At 41.7% G+C, this 20,192-nt stretch overlaps 1 protein-coding gene across 2 annotated transcripts in view; it reads right to left on the bottom strand.

The window, feature by feature from the left end:
• LOC132992834 (protein jagged-2-like) overlaps positions 1–20,192 on the bottom strand; it is a 60,773-nt gene that overhangs the window by 9,129 nt on the left and 31,452 nt on the right. Inside the window, exons 6-22 of one of the 2 annotated variants that reach the window (XM_061062355.1) lie at positions 13,778–13,908; positions 13,073–13,192; positions 12,802–12,915; positions 12,336–12,449; positions 10,608–10,721; positions 9,529–9,575; positions 8,869–9,042; positions 8,621–8,771; positions 8,328–8,492; positions 7,825–7,938; positions 6,818–6,931; positions 6,308–6,421; positions 6,005–6,121; positions 4,541–4,568; positions 1,957–2,042; positions 607–720; positions 49–164 (exon numbers count right to left, since the gene is read on the bottom strand). In XM_061062355.1, coding sequence (XP_060918338.1) covers positions 49–164; positions 607–720; positions 1,957–2,042; positions 4,541–4,568; positions 6,005–6,121; positions 6,308–6,421; positions 6,818–6,931; positions 7,825–7,938; positions 8,328–8,492; positions 8,621–8,771; positions 8,869–9,042; positions 9,529–9,575; positions 10,608–10,721; positions 12,336–12,449; positions 12,802–12,915; positions 13,073–13,192; positions 13,778–13,908 — 1,933 coding nt within the window. The remainder of the gene's footprint in view (positions 1–48; positions 165–606; positions 721–1,956; positions 2,043–4,540; positions 4,569–6,004; positions 6,122–6,307; positions 6,422–6,817; positions 6,932–7,824; positions 7,939–8,327; positions 8,493–8,620; positions 8,772–8,868; positions 9,043–9,528; positions 9,576–10,607; positions 10,722–12,335; positions 12,450–12,801; positions 12,916–13,072; positions 13,193–13,777; positions 13,909–20,192) is intronic. The other variant, XM_061062356.1, reaches the window with a different exon arrangement.

The following is a 20,192-nucleotide window of genomic DNA, read 5'->3' as shown; positions in this document are numbered from 1 at the left end:
TCATCGTTGTACATTTGGTCAAATTAAGGACTTTTATGTGAGTCTGACCTTGGAGCAGCGAACGTATCCGTTGACACACTGGCAGGCGTTGCAATCCTCCTCCCAACGACTGCCGTGAGGAAACTGCAACCCGGCATGACGACACGACTTTCCAAGACCGATGACTGGAAAGGATACAAATTAGGTTTTCAGTTGTCAGTCTTTCCATCTAATACGCCTTAAAAACCACAACACTTCCTACAATATGACTTCAATGTTTATTATAGATATTTAATAGTGCCTTTAAGTAGTTGTTCTGTGCTCACATTAACTGTGACCACACCACAAGTTCTGTTGTCAACTAATTTAAGGTGCTGAAAGGATCTTAAAACAAGCCGACATCTGCTTAAATGGCTAATCTGATCTCGTAACTTATGACGGATATTCTGAAAATAAAAAATCACACCAGCCACTGGAAGGCTGCATCAAGTGCAGGTTTACAGAAATACAAGCAGCAAACCTTCTGCCATTAATTTACATCTTGCAAGGTAACATTGTTTTTACTCGAGTCAAGTGAATAACACAACAACGGCGGCCAAACCAAGCATTCGGTTTAATGGCACTCACACTCGTGGCAGCGAGCTCCGGCGTATCCTGGAGGACAAACACAGCGGTAGCCGTTGATTTCATCCATGCAGGTGGAACCCTCGGCACAAGGAGATGACTGGCACTCGTCTATGTCTGTAAAAGAACAACAAGTTATTATGTGTCACACCTGCAAACGAGTTTCCAGAAAACTAGCAACGAGTTTCCAGAAAACTAGCAACGAGTTTCCAGAAAACTAGTAACAAGTTTCCAGGAAACTCGTTGCTAGGGTAACTGGGAAACTCATGGCCGACACCAATACACGTTTAAAATAACTATTTAGTCGACTGCTGATCCTGATCTTTCTTTCATAACGTCTTTGTGTTTGTTTTTTCAAATGAGCTGTGAGCTTGTATGTATGTAAATCGTTGTGAGTAGTCCCTCTTCTTGTAATGTCGCTGGAACATGTCTCACAAACTGCATATCTCTGCTATATCCCAGAGACGGTGTAAGACTCCCACACTGCTGACCTTTTCTTTCACGTTTGAGTCATTTTTCACATATCAAGCTCCTGAAAATTTCTAGAGAATATCAGGAGGACTGTTCCTGAAATCCTGCTTAGCTGGCTGTTTACACATGCACCTCACAGCAGGAGACTATCCCTGTCAGACAAGAGAGGGGGAGGGGAGGGGGCATCTTCTTACAAATGAAAAAGACTTCAGCAGAATCAGCAGTTTGGTACATTAGCTTTCAGCTACTGACAACTGCTGATGTCAACAAGGCACATTATAGCCGATGGGCTGTGGTGGTCAACAGGACCCCTTTGTGTAAACTGATACATCATTGAACCCCTACTTTTAAAAAAATAATAATTTCGTATTTTGAGTGAATAAACTGACTTTCTGTACCATTCAAGAGACAGAACTATCTGGATTCCTCCTAATTTAAACATTTCACAGGTCTTTAAGTGTTTCTCTTTCTTAAGCTTCACTTAAGCTGAGAAAAAAAACTGAGCCTTGAGAGATTTGAGCGTTACATTCAAACATCTTCAACAAGTGATGGAACTCTGAGAATCGATTTCTGCACAATGGCGTTTTTAGCAGTTTGGTCCGAAACGCTTCAATCGGATAACACTCCGCTTCTGAAAAGGCCTTTCTGAAGAGATTTCTCCCAGAAGGCCACGGGAGAGCCCGCTGACCCGTCTGACGGACCCCAGCTCTGACCCGGGGCTCAGCGTGGAGGGGAGAGGTTAAGACCGTCTTCCTAAAAGGCTTCCTAATCTGTCGCCCTGAAACAATCGGCTCACGCTCCCCCTGCCACGGCCTTTCACCTCTGATCCCCCGCCCACCTGACCCCTCCACACGCCTCCCCCTCCGGTTCCCAGGGACTCACTGATGCGGCAGTCCGGTCCGGCGAATCCTGGAGCGCACTCGCAGCGAAACCAGTTCACACCGTCGACACAGAGGCCGCCGTTGTAGCTGCAGAAAGGAGAAAGAAAGAAAAAAACATGAATTCACTGCAGAGCTGAGAGAGGATCAGGGAGAGGCTGCAAACAAGAGTGCCTTTTGATGTTTCTTCAAATTTCTTTCCTGAGGGGAAAACATTCTGTGTCTGTATGCAGGTGGTCTCGTACACAACGATAAATCAATGAAAGTATGAAAGGACTAGCGGTGAACTGTATCAACAATGTTAATCTGTGTATTGACTACAAGTGAAAACACGTCATCTCAATGTCATCAAAACAATCACGGAATGTCACAATGTATGGTAAACATGATCAGAATGATTGTGCATGTAATGCAACAATAAAGTAGTTATTACATCATCATTGCACCACCTCTGCTGGGAGGAACAACTCAACACACTCAAATGTAGTTCCAGCTACATCATTTATTTTCTTCTGACTAAAATGCAGCTCATGGGAGTTTTGTTTAAAGCATAACTGTTGTCTTATATGCATATTGGTGGCTGTTAGATTCTTCAGCCCTGAATCTGTCTCAGTTTGAGTATATATTTCATTCTGATTTCAGTTATTTGTCCCATAGGCTCCACTATAAAGGTTCAAAAAAGTTTCACTGTGTAAAAATGGCTACCATATGTCTGAATTGTCAACCCAAAATCCTGCAGAAATTCATTAAAAATCAAAACCCTTAACCGTGTCTCACCTTCTCCACTAAGCTACATTAAACTTGAACATACAGCCACATTTTTGTAATTTCTTTAATACGAGTGTATGTGGTAATAAGAGTGTACGTGGTGACGTAAAATATCATTGGAAGAAAAAAAATCCAAAAGGACCACTGTGACAGTCTCTTCACACGGGTCCCCACAAACCACTACCCACTGGCGCCCCAGGATTTGTGCAATTCAGTGTGCAGGAGTTAGCTTTTAAATGTCCTAAAACTGGATGCCTAGGACTATTTTTGTTGCCCGGTATAAAAGCAGTTAGAGGTATCCTTTGATTTTTATTAGTATTGTATATACGTTCAATATTCTGGTATTGTGTGGTCGTATCAGCTTGTTGTATTTTTATTGAAAAGTGAAGAAATCCCATTTTTGGTGACTTTTGCAGGTTCTGTCTTAGTTTGTAACTTTACAGTATTTTTCTTCACACAGACCCAAAAGTCAACATGACTTTCAGGTTTTTCCGCAACCCTCCCAACTACAACTCACTACAGACATATTACTACACTGCTGTACAAATAGCTGTGAGGCCATTTCATTGACATCTTTGGTGTCGGTCTCAACTTCTTTCCTCTGAGGTACAAACTCTGAGACTTTTATTCCCGCAGAGTTTCCAGAGTCTGTGAGTGTCAGCAGGCTGAGGCTGATCCCAGATCAATGTCCAGACTTCATATGTAAATCCCTGCTGACCACATACTGAGCCGTCGCCCCCCACCCCAAACACCTCCACTTCTCACAACAACCCCCAGGTCGAGGCCGGTGAATAGTGAGAGGGGCATCTCTTCACACTCTCCTGCCCCCCTCTCCTAAAACCTAAACCACCGCTAATCCACCTGTCAGTCATTGTAGAGGAGGGTGAGGAGGGTGAGGAGGACAGAAGGGGGGGGGGGGGGGGGGGGGGGACCCTTTTGTCCAGGGTAGCTTCTGTGATCTAGAGAAGCTGTCAGGACACCGTGGATTTATTCAACTGAGTTACTTGTGTCATGAAGAAAACTAAACAAAAAAAAAGGTCACAATAACTCAAAATGATGCATTTAAATATCTTGTTCTGTCTGAACAACAGTCCAAAATCCATAAATGTTCCAATACAAAACTTAACAAATAAAAGATCAGCACACACAATAACAAAGATTCACTCCTAACTCCGAAGCATCAAATCAGATTCGCAGGATGACAGCAAAGTGTGGGAGTAGCTGGGAAACCCTGTAGCTTGTCTAACACTCAGATCGAAACAATGCAGCACAAGTTGCTGGAGTTTGTCCCGAGTTACTCAGAAAATATGCAAATGTCAACCGAGCTAATGTTTCGAGTTCAATAAGGAAGGTGAGGATCAAAGCTGCCGCCCCCAGCAGCAAGAGGCTTTAGAATTGAAGGCTGTTCAGCTGAGTCAATTTTAAGATCAAGTGAGGTCATGTTTCACTAACAATTACATAACAGAGAAAAAAGTCCATTTCAGCACCAAAACAGACAACGAACTTCATGAAAAATGAAGGGAAGGGAAATGGTTTCATCTGTGGAGATGCTTTACTGAAGGCCTCAACATCCAAAAGATCAATCAAAGATGGCCAATATGCAGGCTATAAATGGTGAATCCCAAACACTATCATTCAAAAGGCATGTTGAAAGTATCTAGAGATTGTTTCAACCATGCCACAAAACATCATCTTCAAACTGTTGGGCTTCTTTTGAACAAGCACTGAACTGTCTACAACCAATAGTGGCCATAAAAGACGAAAAACATTCCTTTTTTTAAAAATCTTTCAGTATGACAAGGACAATAAATCTTTCTTACCAGGGATGTGGGTTGCAGTCGTCCACATCTGCAAGAGAGAGAGAGAGAGAGAGAGATAATGCATATCAGAATATATCAAATTTCACTTCCTGCTTTACTGAAACCAGGTTGGCAGCCATCTTATTTTGTTGGTTACTGATAGGGCTCAGCAGTGTACAGTCATGGTAAATCTGCCCCATGTGTATAAATGGTTGTGATTGGTTGGACAAAGCCAACATTGATGAAAATCTGACTGAACTGGAGATGAGACCCATCGCCTGGAGAATAAGAACACAAGCTTACAGGTTTGTCTTCTTCGCAGGCTACTGATATATCTCCCTCCAACACGAAAGAATAAGGAGCTGAAGTCACGATAAGTCCTCTGTTTTGGATTAGGGGCGACATAAAAATGTATTACAGGCAAAATCCTGCTAACACTCCAAACTAAAGATTTACTTCCCCCAAGAGGCACAAATTAAAGCCATTTTAAAGCTCCTGTGGGGAACTTTCATTTCCACTGTGGATAAGGTGGTGTGTCTTCTCTCTTAGCTAATTTTGTCTTTGTCTTTATTTAAACAAGTCTCACCCTGCTTTTTTTAACACTCCAATGTATGACTCATCAAGAATATTTGCTGTGGAGAATGTTAAGACATGTCTGTTTCAGCAGCATGACACCTACCCCCTGCTAGCTGTTTCTGGCTTAAAAAAATTACTATGTAGATGTAATCAATCTTGTGGCTATTTTTTTTTCCTTTTGTGTGTCATATAAAGACAGTAGTTTCATAACCAGCTAAAATGTCTGCATAGTAGCTTTAACATTTAAAGAGATGGAAAGCAATGCTTGTATGCCCGAGCACTGAGTGTCTGTTTAGAAAGAAGAGTAAAGGCCTTTGTCCACAGTCAGAGTTTTTTCTGTTTCAGAGGCCTTCTCAGCAGCGCTCATTGGTGCTATGATCCAAAACTTCACTTCTGCTTCCCTCGATAATGGACATGCTGTCTTACTAGGTGAGATTTGTCCCGCTGTTGATGTACTGTTTTCAATTAATTTTCTCCAAATCATACGGACGGGCAGACATTTCAAAGGTTTCCTTCACATTAAGTCCACATGACTTGATTTCTGAGGTGGAGAACTGTCAATTGATCTGGAAGTTTCAGGCCTTGTTGCTAACTAGCATGTTATTCTCATGAAACGGTAAAAGGCCAACATCTTGTAAGAACGAAGACGCTGAGCAAAGTAAGCGGAAACAAGGTATAATAATAAAGCAGCAAGGCCTCCGTAAACCTATTAATGGTGTTAAAATCAAACCATTCATCGGTTTGTATTACTATTTTACCGATCAGAGTGCCAATGCACTCAAATCTTTATCAATAAGATTGTTTACTGATTCAGAATGGATACTCGTTACACCCCTGTTTATTGCTCTTAAGATGTAGATATCTGATTTTTTTCCTCTAACATCCTTTTTGATAAGAACAATTACATACTCTGTGCACAGGTGGGACCCTCCCAGCCGTCCTTGCAGATGCAGGTGAAGGCGTCACCTCCTCCGACACACGTCCCACTGTTCTCGCACGGGCCCAAGTCGCATGTGCTGTTTTTGGCTAAAAACAAACAAACAAAAGGAAGGTTCCCTTTTATGAAACAGTTTTTTTCTCCAACCAGCCCTCAGTGGGATAGCTGCTCTTTGGCCTGTGGTCCCAATCTGACAGGTCGTAACAATGTACTGCCACATTGTTTTATCACACTGTCATTATCAGAGCCGTAATAGCATAATTAGAGTGCCTGACCTGTGTTGCAGGTGCTGCCACCCCAGCCTGAGGGGCAACTGCACAGGAAAGAGTCTCCGTGGTCGTAACATGTCCCGCCATTACTACAGGTAGTGGAGTCGCACTGGCTCTCACCTGCACAGAGGAAGCATGGGAAGAAAGATTTCAAACTTTTGACTCCGTGCCAGTGTTTTGTAGCGATTACTTAAGCTGCAAAAAGTGAGTTCAGAGAAGCCGTCAGAGGGTAAAACAAGCCAGCACAGCAGCCGGTGAGGGGACCATACTTCAATAAGATTAAGAGGTAGTCAAAGAATATAAGACCTAACATGTTGGAGAACGAGGAAACTGAAGACAAATACGCCATTCATAAGGGTTCTGTAAGCCCTACTTGAATTTATTTATTATTTGGGACACCAAAACAATTTGAATAATCTTTTTTCAAGCTGTTGAAGAATTGTTCGAATTAATCTTTATTAATCTAAGCCCAACTTAAAGTCACAGATGTCTTACACACAGAGACGTTTTACTTACGTGAGTGGCAGGTCTTCCCTTTCCAGTTGTCGACACAGTTGCAGTAGAAGTCGTTAAATAGATCGACACATTGGCCTCCATTCTGACAAGGGTTTCTGTTGCACTCATTCACATCTGGAACACAATCAAACGATTAGTCAGCGCTGTTACTTTAGATACTGATTTTTATTCATCGCTGATAACACGTATTGCTCAATTCTACAAATTCCAGGAAGCATAAAAATTACCAAAACTGTTTATTGATGATGCCCTGAAATATAAATCACCTCACATGTGATTGCTCATACAAATACATACTCATACATAAGTAAAAAAGTAAAAAAATAAATACATTTGAAGAGGCATGGGAAGGAGACAAAAAAGTACACATTTATTTCAAGAAGAACTCTACATTTTGACTTAAGTCTTAAAACTTTGAAGGGGAAAAAAGCAAAAATGTATTAACAAAAAACAGCTATAAGCTAAGAAAAGCTATAAGCTATAAAAAATATCAGCTGTTTTCTTTGTCAAGAAACCATTCTTTTCAAGATTAGACTACCCCTCGTTGATAGTAAAAAAAACATCAATTATTCTAAATTAAGAATTTGAAAATAGTCCATTTGTTAATTTAAACTGAAAAGAATGGTTCATGTGTATTCTGTTCTTTCTCTTAATAGTAATATAAGTAAGAGTATCATCTGCAAATTTGCACACCGACCAATCTAAGTAACTTTAAGAATATGGTAGTTGAGGAACAGTTTTAGAATCAGTCAGCTGTTTGAGTTACCACATTTCCGCCTGCTTTTATCTCAAAAACAAACCCCCCATTGTTTTATCTTCCAAGAGATTTTCAGACTGATGACCGTTCCTCTGCTGCTGTTGGCTTTTCATGGATTCTCTCAACACTATATCTGACTCACAGACAGTATGACTTTGCATGGCTAAGATAGCATATCTTTGTTGTCGCTCACATTTAGCCAGTTTTCTCAGTTACACGAACACACTAAGATGGTTAAACACATACTCACCAACATCACAAAGACTGCCCTCCCAGCCGTCTGGGCAGAAACACTGGAAGGAGTTGATACCATCGATGCATGTGCCTCCGTTCTTACAGGGGGATGACGCACAGTCATTAATATCTGCAGGCAGAGAGGGGAGAAAGATAAATGTTTAGCTATTAACTCCCTTATTTTTTTACTTAAACATTCAACTTTTAAAGAGGCTTCTGAGAATCAGAGAAATAAAATAAAGTCATGTGGACATTCAAAACCAAAACCACAGTCTACTTGGAAGTGAAAGAATTTCTCTGCACAAAAAACAAGCTCTCTTAAGGATTTTTCCTGCTCATATCTTTCCCAGGATTTCCTTTTTGATATATTTCCCTTTCTGCTTCGACTAGACTGAACTAAGACAGTGATGATTAGTGGAACTGGAGTCTGCCTTACCGTAAGAATCATGTGCTTCCCAGTGAGGGTAACTGATGATAAATATAGTCTGTGTGTTGTTTGTAGAGCTAATAACAACTCACTCTCGTGGCAGTAGGTGCCAGTGAATCCCGGCTCGCAGGAGCAGCTGAAGTTCCCGGCAGGAAGGCTGATGCAACGTCCGTGGGGGCCGCACACATTGGACGAGATGTGCCACACCCGTTTCTGGGTATCATTGGTTGCCACGGCAACAGTGCAACTGTCAATCACTATGGTAGAAAGAAGAGACAGCAACATCAGCAGGGCAGAAACTTTGGATTTAAAATATATATATTATTTATCAACAGATTTCTTTTAAAATATATATTTATAGAAATAAAAAAAAGTGTTGTGTTACCTTGACACTTGTTGGTTTTGCAGTGGTCTTTGAGCTCTGAACAGGTTTTGCCCTCGTAATCATCTGGGCAGCTGCAGTAGAAATCCCCCATGAGGCTGTGGCACTGAGCCTTATTGTGACAGGGGTTCGGGCTGCATGGGTCATTCTGCACCTATATATGGGAACAGGGATGTTAAGACATGTTATTCTTGCCAATATTAAAAAATAGCTGATGCGAATTTTGAATAGCTTTATTCATCTGATCTCACCTCACAGGTTGTGCCAGCGAAGCCCTGCAGGCATTCACACATGAACCCATCCAGCAGGGCGTGGCAGCGGCCACCGTTCCTGCATGGACTGCTCGCACAGCGGTTTCTCTGAAGCTCACAGTGACGACCAACGAAGCCTGCCTGGCAAACACACTGGTAGCCTCTTGTCACCTCCTGGAACAAAATGGGAAGTTAATGAAAACTCTTCAAGATCTGAGTGGCGGATTTTATTTTAGGAAACAACAATACATCCTCAATACAGTCGTATTTTCAAACGCTCTCTTATGCACTTTGTATTTATGATGATTTTCCAAACTAATTGAGGTGGTTTTATCCACATTTTGTTCAAAATGTTAAATAAAAGTCCTTAACATCTCAGATAAAGTATCTCAGTTTAATTTGTACTTGCTCACTTATATTAAGAAGGGAAAAAACACAATCAGACAATACATGTTGGTAATGTTTCACAACCATAATACCCTTAAGCTTATTCTTTTATGTCCTGACAGATACTTGGAGGATCAGCACTAACTTTGCTCCCTCTCTATTAAAGTGTCATATAAGCAAAAAAAAAATTTAAACTTAACAAAGACCTCAGTGTTTTTGAAAAGCTTTAAAAAAACAACAACACACATTCATGTGAGATTTTCTTAATCTTACCTTGCAGGTCCCTCCGTTCAGACACTGTCCGTGGCAGCTGTTCATATCTGAGAAAAAAGCAAATAAAAATGACTCAGGTTTGAGTTTGACAAATTGGGGATTGGAACATGCATTGGTGCCGGAACATGCAGCAGCTACAGGAAAGTGGCGGATACAACAAAAGAGATCCATGATAGATGGTTAAAGGTGCAGTTGAATGAAAAAAAACCGGCAGAAGTCGGAACTAACCCTTAAGATATTCTCTTAAAGGCATACAACAGAAAGGAAGAAGTCAGTTTTAGTCTACTAGCTTAGAAGAGTGAGGCCAGGGTGTGGAAGCTTCTAACAGTCATCTCAGGAACAAGGGAAAGGAGAAGGAATGAAGAGCTAAAAGCCTGAATCTTTTCGCTAGCTAGCCTCTGTTCCACAAGTAAACTAATATAATTAATTTTCCTCTTCCAGTTGCTAACATCATTCTTGTTGGAAGCCAAAATGTTTCTGTGGTTTGTGATATATTTTCAGATACGCAGGTGAAAACCCTGCATGGGAAAAAAAAATTAAAAATTGTAATTTGCAAAACCAAAAAAGTCCAAAAACTTTGTTGATAGCTTTCAACAAAACAAAATTTAAATCGTTTCATAGGACTGTGGCTTACTTAGTCTCGGTGCATTTCATAGGATTAAAGAATGAAACTGTTGCTAAATGTTTTATTAGAATAAAACAACAAATTTGGTAGCATTTAACCATATATTGGCCTATAATTGGGTTTAAATCATTAGTATATTACCAGCAACCCATGGAAGCTGTATCAATGAATGTGTGACTGTACTGCAGAGCACATTTGAGCATATTAGCATTTTCAGCAAATAAAGCTTAAATGTTTTGCTAGTCCTGTGCACCACATGGATCTTAGCTATTAGCATGTTAGCAAAGCCCCATAGAAAGGAGCTCCTGTAATAGCCTTTAAGCCCATAAAAAAGATCCCACGGTAAAGAAGCTAGTGGAACAGAAGCTAGCTAGCAAAGATGACTCAGGTTCTACCAGATCTAAAGGCAGGTTGGAGAGGCTAAAGTCTAACGATTTGCTGCGTTGATACTAACTTATGTCACAGTTCTGGCCCACCCATCCATGAAAGCAGGCACAAAGATATCCACCAATCAAGTTTTTGCAAGAGTAAGCATTGAGGCAAGGCTTCCCCGAGCACTCATTAACGTCTGCAAAATGGAGACGAGACACAAAGACAATAAATGAGAAAGCTGAGAGCCTGCTCAGAAGCCCCATCACCAAGCATAGCTTTATATCAGAAAAAAAAAAAAAAAAAAGAAGTTTGAAGATGATTTGTTGTTTATTTTCCCTTCACCTGTCACCATTATTGTTTGGGGTTTTTCAAACAATGGTCCCTATTACAGAAGTGTTCAATGGTGACTGTTACAGACTGAGAAGAGAACCATGGCTTGATCCATGACTCAATTTATAATCATGCTTAATCCTGGGGGGATATCTCATCTAACACAAGGAGAATATATTAAAATGATATTATAATAAAAACATTTCATGGGTTATTAGATTCATTTCCTCATAATTTTGAAATCATCATTAAATGAGGAATTTATTGTGCAGAACATTTGAAGTCTCCAATATCACTGCAGTGAAGTGAAGCCTTTCTCAGTTAATGTGACTGGGTTTAATTACATTACTGGTTGGATTGCTTTTATGAATTTTATGGGTACACGAATAGGGGTCCTCTCTATGTGAAACTGTGCCAGAACATTTACAGACTAAAATCCACGTCAGACAGGGTTTAATTTCTTGCACTGCTTTCCATTGGCAAAATGCTTTATCCCCACCCTCCTCCATACGGGTTAATGTCTCTCTATTGCATTCCCTAAAGTCCAACCTGCAGAATTCCGAGTGGTCAGTTTCAGAGGCAGCTATCCCCACCCCTGTCATGCCGCCTCGCTCACTTTAAACCGACACAGTGCATTAGTACTACTCCCAGGAGGTAGGTGGCACCTGTTGGACTGCTGAAACTGAACACCCCCACCCCTTCCCCAAAAGCTCAAGCTTCCCCGACAACCACCATCACACCCCTTCATCTCACTCTCTTCCAGGTACCACCCTGCTCCATGAAAGGGGGGTGGGGGTGGGGGTGGGGGGGCTCTCTGAGTATCTGTTACACAAACCAAAGCTTTTTGGTAGCATGTTTACAGGTTATAAAGAGTTTCCTGGCTGTAGTTGAAGGTGGCGAGGGCTCCGCTAAGCCGGGACACCGCCTCAACGTAGTGTACATACTCCCTGGTTACGCCCAGTCTGGAGCCAAAGATAGCCCCCCAACAGAGTATATGTGCTCTCAAGGCTAGCAGTTGCCAGGCGGGAGGTTATTTTTAGCTTTACTCAAGTCACCTGGCTCGAGTTGCAGATGATACCCGAACGAGTGTCTCCGTTGGGTGTGCATATACACAAATACACACACACACACTGAGTTGAAATTAGTGGCCCTCCTGCAGAAATACTACTAGTTAAACGACACGGCAGGATAAACAAACAGACAGGTATGCTGTTACGCTGCAAGCAAATGGGATTCCTGGAACGTATTCATACAAATGGCATACGCAGTAGACACATACAGCCACACCCAAAACACACCAGCTTTATCACTGCAAAGTATCATCCAGCATGCATCAATGTTTCGCATCAGGGCAAAAAATAAAAAACAAAAATTTAACTTGATCAACACATTTAGAAGATTCCCTCAAAAATGTTCAAAATTAAAAAAAAAAGGACTTACAACACTGTGATATCAGCGAGCATGCACAAGTGACCCTTACCTATCTGGCAGGTCTTGCCAGTCCACTGTGGAGGGCAGAGGCATTCAAAGCCGTTCTCCATGTCAATGCAAGTCCCGCCCTGAGCACAAGGGTTGGATGCACATTCATCTGTGTCTGAGATACAAGTAAGAGGATTATTTAGACCATTTTCACTCGGAAACTTGTGCAGTCAGATGTATGTATCACACTGTATCAAGTGGGCTATGACTTATATACTAACTAATCTATTAAATGCTGTGACATGTGCCGTTATCAACGAAGTGCAGCCGCCACCCTCACACACTGCATACTACCTAATTGGTTGAAAATGTGCCCTTATTTATTGTGGATTCATGTGGTTGCTTCACTGTGCAAAATACGCCGGGATACTGAGCCACACCAATGAGGCTTGCAGCGATAATTTTTTCCCCCCTCATTACGTCATAACTAGCATCAGTTTACACCTCTTTTCCCGATAAGTAGTCACCTTGAGCACAGGTCGGCCCAGACCAGCCAGCAGGACAGTGACACTCAAAGCCAGATGGGACTTCATGGCAGGTCCCCCCATTGGCACAGGGGTTGGACACGCAGGCATGCTCAGCTAGAGAGAGAAATAAAGAAGAGAAAAGTAGGAGTAACAAATCTGATCTATCCGGTAAATTTATCCTATTCCTTAGAACTTTGCCTGAGACCTGACCTGGCACACAAAGCCAGATGTTAAACCTGGTTTTTCCAGTGTTTTTGATTTTAAGACTCACCTATCTCACAGTTCTTGCCAGAGTACCCGTCTGGACAGGCACAGTTATACTCGTCTGGCTCTGGGTTCATACACGTTCCTCCGTTCTTACAGGGCCGGTTGGTCCCGCAATAGTTCAGATCTGCAGAGCAAAGAATACTGATATGACCTACTCTGTGTTTGTGGCTGTATATCACACGGTTATTTAATGATGCACAACTTGAGCCAAGGACATCTCAGGGAAGGTGAGTTTGAAGGTTTTTTTTTTTTTTGTACAAAAACATCCCTGAATACAAATGCTTCTCATTGCAGCTCAATACTGTTTGCCGTTAAAAATATAACAGCCGTACACAATAACATTTTCTAAAAGGCTCTGTTTCCTTTGATTTTCTTACAAAAGCTTTGATTGTGGGTTACAAAGAAAACAATGTAAGAACATATTTACAGAAAGTTTAATTTTGACTCTGGTTCCCTGCATGTTGAACAATGACAGTGTGTCTTCATCCAGTGATTTCGTAAGCCCCCTATACCGGAATTCTGAAACAATTACTCAACTGCTTTGCAAATCATACAGTAGTGTCCTTCGAGGCCAACCTTTTTTCACTCTTTTCAAGTTGAGCGATGCATCACATTTCTAAAGCAACATTGATATCTACAGTGTTTTATTTATTTTTTGCTTTTTGTGACGCATAATGAGAGATTCAAACATCACTTTAAGGCATCTGACCTTTGTCGCACAGGAGGCCTCCCCAGTTCTTCTCACAGGTGCAAAGCCAGGGCTCGCTGCAGGTGCCGTGAACACAGCCGGGATACGGCAGACATTCGTCACAGAGCGGACCCTGCCAGCCATAGTTACACCTGTAACACACAGTGGACAAGACTGTTAGCTTCATGTGTATTTGTCTTCTTCTTTCCTTTCCACGGTGTGCGTTTCCTTTTCTACCACCTCTGTACTTCATTTGCATTCTTCTTTCTAATCTTCATTAGCTTCCTTTCTTCTATCCTGCTGTATTCCCGTTCTTTATGCCTAAATGTTTTCTTACTGGTTAAGGAAGTCTAGCACCTTGTACTACAGATAGATACAGGAGTTGCGCACAAACAAAAGCAAAAGTGATCTCATCCCTATGACAGTATTTTGCGTTTACTAAAACATGTTTAATACACTCCAATGGGATTGTTTGCTAGCATCGTCATTGCTTCCGTGGCAGTTAAATACCTCAAGAATTTGTGCCAGCTATGATAATCCAAAAACTGCACACAGAGAGCACAGTTCAGCGGGTGCATCCGGGGGCTGACGAGGTTTGATTGTAAAATAAATACCTCTTATTTCACAAGCACAAGTGGATGTGTTCTTTATTTACAGCTTCAGCCTGAGGGACTGTCAGGGATACAGATGCACTTACCTTCTCACTCCGTGGGAGTCAGCAATGGAAAACGGTGATAGTTACATAGTGTTAACAAACAAGTGATTTAATACGTGTACGATTTGTGAACACACAGAGGAGCACGTGCCAATTAAATGCCCCCTGGTAAAGATGAAGAATGCCTGAAGTGCAAAAAAAAGGAAATACTGTATCTACTGTAACACCAGTTCAAAAAATAATAGAGGACTTTTTAATGCAAATGTTCACAAACAAAGTCCAAAAACACAACAAAACGTTGATAGAGTTGCAGTTCAACGTCTTCATTAAGATTATGTTAGGACACAGAGCAAAGGTGACATTCCTGAGAGTGTGTTTTTGTTGTGTGTGCGTGCCTGTGTGCGTCTCATCATGCAGCTTACAACACATGCAAGCATTTGTGTTCATTTGTCATGTACAAGTGTCACTGTCAGAGACTTTGAAAAGGGCTAGTTTTACACTCGTCAGGTAGGTGCAGAGCAATAAAAAGAAACAGCAGAGAGGAAGGAGATATGCCCGCACACTTTCTCAAATTACACAAAAAGGTTTGATTCATCCAAACGTTTTTGACCTGAATTCTTCTTAAAGGGATACATTCTGGTCAAAACGTTGTGATTAATAAAAAGTTTTTTGTAGCATTCGAGCAAGTGTGGAAGCATATCTTCTCCTCTCCATCGTCATTGACTATGCATAAAAAAAACAACAACACATGAAGTCATTTTTAGCTTAACTGACTCCAAAGACATATGAACCCTGAAGAGTTTTTCTTTGCATTTAAAAAAGACAAAGTCTACCATTCCCAAAAAAATGCATCGACACATGTCTGGTAGAAATCATCTTGCTGCAACAAAGTCTGTGTTAGGATGAAGGAGAATTTGAGAAGTGCATGAAACAAACTACTTAGGAATGGATACATGCTGCAGTGGCAAATCGACCTCCATCACTTGAAACAGGGCTGCAGCAGATGACAACTGTCATTAACAATTCACCCACATTGCAAAAACACAAATCTTAGCAAGTGTATTTGTCGAATTTCTAGTCAAAAATATCTCTCTTAACATAAGATAGACCTATGTCCATCTTCATGTCCAAGATCTCAGGTTAGCATTCTGAATATTTTGCCGTTTCTTTTCTTCTCATCATGTCATGTGTTGCGTGTCCTCTCCCAGCCCTCTTCCCGTGCAGTGAGCTCTCTCTCGAGGTCACACTTGGAATGAGCGGCGGGTTTCTGGAACGAGGGTTAGTCGTCTCGAAGGGGAGGCCAGAGAAGGGTTAGCTAATCTGTTGGTTTATGGCAGCACTCTGTTATTCCAAGGCCAGCGGTAACCTTGCCCCACCTGTCCTGTCATTTCTCCGTCGGGCCGCTATTTTTAGGGAGAACAGGCCCCCCCCCCCCCCTCCTCGCCACCACTAAGACCATCTTCCCCCTTCCTCTACGACCCACAAACACTTCAAAATGGATGCCAACCAAACTCTTACCAGCAGTGATTTACTTCTGTGTAGTGAGCAGTAATGTGCTGTGGTAAAGTTACTCTGGTAGCTGAGGACAGTGACAAACTGATGATTTCAGGCTGGTGCGATTGTGCATTCAACCTCAGAGGTTTCTTGGAACCATGTGTGACTGTGGCACTAAGAACTATAAACTTTCAAACACAAACAGTTAAAATAAGGTGACTGATCAGACTTGCAATCATATAAATCTATTATCTGACCAGTTCCTCATTCACTACAAGATTTTAGCAGTTTATCAAGGCAGATACTTTTCTTATAGTTCATTGTTAAATGTATTATTTTGGTGTATTTAAGTAGTCAGGTGTAATAAGTATACACTTAAAGCTCCTGTGTGTAGATTTTGGCACCCCTGTGGACAAATTGGTACATAAGCTGATGTTGTCCTTTGCATGTGTTTCTGATGAAAAATCACATCAGTCAAACATATTAATTGTAATGGGAATTAAAAAAAATATATATATTTCTTCAGGTTGCCTTAAATCCACTCGTGTGACACCAACACATTTAAAAAATAACCACACGAGAAAGTATCATTCCTCTTGCTGATGGTTGTATTTGCGTTTGTATGTCTTCAAGAGGCATCAGCGTTAATATCAGTCTGCTTTGTAACCAGCAAAAAAAAAAAGAAAACAAGGGATGAGGGATGAATATCATCTCGTAGAAGCAGTGTCGTTCGGCAGTATTTTGATCCAGGAAATTGAACCGAGCAATGTTTGACCACGTTTAGCACAAATTATGTGGGTGTTAACCTACAGGGAGGACCTAAGGCTGGTGATGCTAGCACTGCTAACGTTAGCCACACTCGGCTGTTCAAACTGCATTGTTTACCTGCAGACAACTTTAAAAACATTGTGCTCAATTTTGACTTTTTTTCTGAACGTTTTCTTACCTTTAGACTAGTCAGTTAGTCGGTAATTAATTTTCCGTTTAACCAAGTAGGACATGAGTTGCCTGGAAACATCCCCACTAAAAACTCCTTGTAGCGTTAAAATCAAGACTCAGAGTCTACAGAACATGCTAGCTAGAGGCTCTGTGAGCTAACCGCTAACATCTGCTTGCTAAATTTGTCAAAGTGCTGATGCTACAAGAAACTCTTTATCTTTCACTATCTTGTTCTAGCCTGTTGATATGCTAAGGTTTGAACTTTTGCTTTAAGGACAGGATGCAGCTGAAGATAACCAGAATGTCATAAAGTTTTGCAACAAAGTACTGTACAAATTGAAACTCTGACCTCATGTTGGCACTGGATGTAATGTCAGGGGATCAAACAATCCAAAAAATTTAACCTCCGGGGTCCATGAATGTTTGTGGCTTAATTTGATTGCAAAACAGTGAAGTGATAGTCCCAGCACTACACACTTTCTACTCATATTAGCGACGCAAAAGGTTTATTGATGCATTGCTTTTAAAGTTTAAAGATACAGATTAGAATCCTGATTAAATACTTTATCTTTAACTGACTATTTTAAGGGGGTGATCCATGTAAACTCGTCTTATTTTATAAATATGCCTCTGAACCTTTAAAACATTCCTCCCAAGCTTTGAAATTCATTAAAGGGCAGATACTGATGAGAAGACTTGCATAAGAAAAATGCAGCCAGGCCCGAGTTCCAGTGGTGTTAGAACGTGCACAACAATTTATAGTTTACGCACAATTTCTAAGCTAGGAAAGCTTTAACTGCAGGCACGGCCTCAATAACTTTAATCTGATTTGGTGAGTGAAGCCCAGAAATGTGAGTGTGTGAGTGTGAGGGATTTTGTGTGCGCGCGACAGTGCTGTGTATTGTTTACTACAGTATGTGTTGTTGTCCAGCACTGCGGTTGCCAGCGGTGCCCTGCACACTGTCAGCCGTGCAGCCGTGGTGACAGCGTGGACAGTCTGTCTGGCTGCAGTGTGGGAGAGCGGGGGAAATGGTTTCAGGCAGCCACAGGCAAAGGGTGGCATTACCCACAAGCCCCGTCGCCGGGCCCGCTGCCGTCCCATCAATGGAAGGGGCCATACGGAGCTGAAAATATCCCGCCTGCCCACAACCCCCGCTCAGACAAACCACACCCAGGGGACGGAGCAGTGGGCAGGGGCAGAGGTAGAGGGGGCTCAGTTTGTGTGTGTGTGTGTGTTTTTGTTTGAGTTGGACCACTGAATTATTTACAGGCAAGCCTCGCACCCAAATCCAGTGGACGGACTTAGCCCGCTGTTGCCTAGCTACATGTTTAGTAGTGTCACATGAGGGAGCGTAGGTTGTGAATGCGCTATGTGTAAGAAACAAGATACCAAACACACATTTTTTTACTTTCCTGTGCCAGCCTCAGATGATTTTTTTTCTCTCTCTCCCTCTCTTTTTCTCAGTGATTCCTTAAATCCTTCATTCTCGGTTTGTTTTTTACCAAGTTTACTTCTCTTGTGCACTTATATATATATTATGTATATGTAATATATATATTAATTCCAACCATTATTATTAAGTTTAAGATATCACTTTGATTTGATTGTTTTTCATGTCCCAATTTTATATTTGTGGCCAAAATTTCTATCAGGTCTAGAAAATTTAATATTTGGTGTAGATAGAAATTGCTAAATATCTACTTTTTTTTTTTTAGATCTGACTGCGACCTCCCCTATCCCCTTTGTACCTAAATCATTCAGACCCACTGCGACCTCTGCTGCTAAATTTTCATCACATTGGCTGCGACTTGTGTTTTCGCTTGCTACACATGACCCCCCATGGACCCAGATAATTTGCTACTTCTTCCTCTCCCCCATTGGATTATTAGGAAAAGGGATTGCAATACAGTTGCAATGTTTTCTCTTATTGATGGTGCAATTTGATTGTGTGAAATGATCTTAAAGTTGTTTTAGTAGGAGTTGACTTGCTGAAACGCTGACATTTTATGTTGCAGCTTTGATTTATGTGGACTGCCCCCTTTAAATCAACAACAAAAGGCTTTTATTCCCTCCTATTGAATGGATGTTATCCATCATCTTCCTCTTTCTCAACAGTATGTGTACTGTATATATGTGCGAGAGAGTGTGTGTGCGTGTGCGTGTGTGCCCTTGATTGCGATGAAGCTTCAAATCACATGTTGAGGCACATTCCAGGGTGTTCCTCTTTCTTCCATTCCTCCGGCCATTACCAATGAAAAATGTTTCTCCTTTTTTACGAGATCTTTACTAAATCAAAGTATTAAACCTCAGTTTTAAACCCTCCCCTCTGCCACCTCCTCTTTCCTAATACTTGTTACTGTGTGTATTTGTGTGTGTGTGTGTGTGAGTGGTTTCCTTTTTTTAAAGCTTTCATGCTGCACTGTGTCTAAATGTACAGATGATTTCCACATATAATCTAATCAAAATTTCTCTCTGCTGTCTCCTCGCCTGTTCACATAACTGCTATACAACAAATGTCTGCTCAGCCTGTTTTTTTAAATGCTCACAGTTCACTGTGCAGAAATATTACAGATCTGTGTTGGCTGTCTTTTTTAGCAGCCTGTTTGTGGGGGAACAGGCTGCATTATTGGGGGCTTTAAATGGTTGGGACAGCTGAAGACTGACACTTAATGTGGAGAGAGAGTGGGGGATGAATGCAGATTTGTTTCTTCTGATGGTCTCACTACATAGCAACCACTGCCATCAGTTTGTGAATGGGTAGGTGTGACATGCAGTGTAAAAGCACCTTGAGTAGTCAGAAGACCAGAAAAGCGCTAAGCAAGCTCAAGTCCATTTATTGAATAGTGTCAGGATCCTGAGTCGAACCTGCAGCTCGCGCGAAGAGGTTCATGGAGCATGTTCTGCATCCCTTCCTGCCTGTTGTCTGCAGCTTGTTGGATGGAATCTACACAAGAGTTGCAGCCATAACAAGGCTCTGGATAGGAAGAGGTGATGTGGGCTGCAGACATGAGGGGCTGTTTGGAGGGGACGGGGGACAGGGGGGGTACATAGTGCCTCTCTACTGCTGGTGGTGGAGGAAGAGGAGGAAACATATAGCAACAAAAACAGGCCTCTCTATCTCTGTGTGTATGTTTTCGGTGTGTGTGTGTGCGGGCAAGAGCAGGCCAGCTTTAGAACAGGAAGCAGAACAATAGCTTCTGGATCAGAGTAGAGCTGAGGGATGGAGGAGGAGGGATGGTGGGGGATGTAGGGGGTTAGCATGCTTGGTATGTTATCAACAATGCCCTCCGCCTCCCACAATGCCTCATCACTTGGTTGTGTCACCACTGTTACCCTTCTGAAACTCT

The sequence above is a fragment of the Labrus mixtus genome, chromosome 18 (assembly GCF_963584025.1).
Source record: "Labrus mixtus chromosome 18, fLabMix1.1, whole genome shotgun sequence".
Taxonomy (NCBI): domain Eukaryota; kingdom Metazoa; phylum Chordata; class Actinopteri; order Labriformes; family Labridae; genus Labrus; species Labrus mixtus.
The sequence above is the reverse complement of the archived record's forward strand: the minus strand, read 5'-3'. Positions and strand labels throughout refer to the sequence as shown.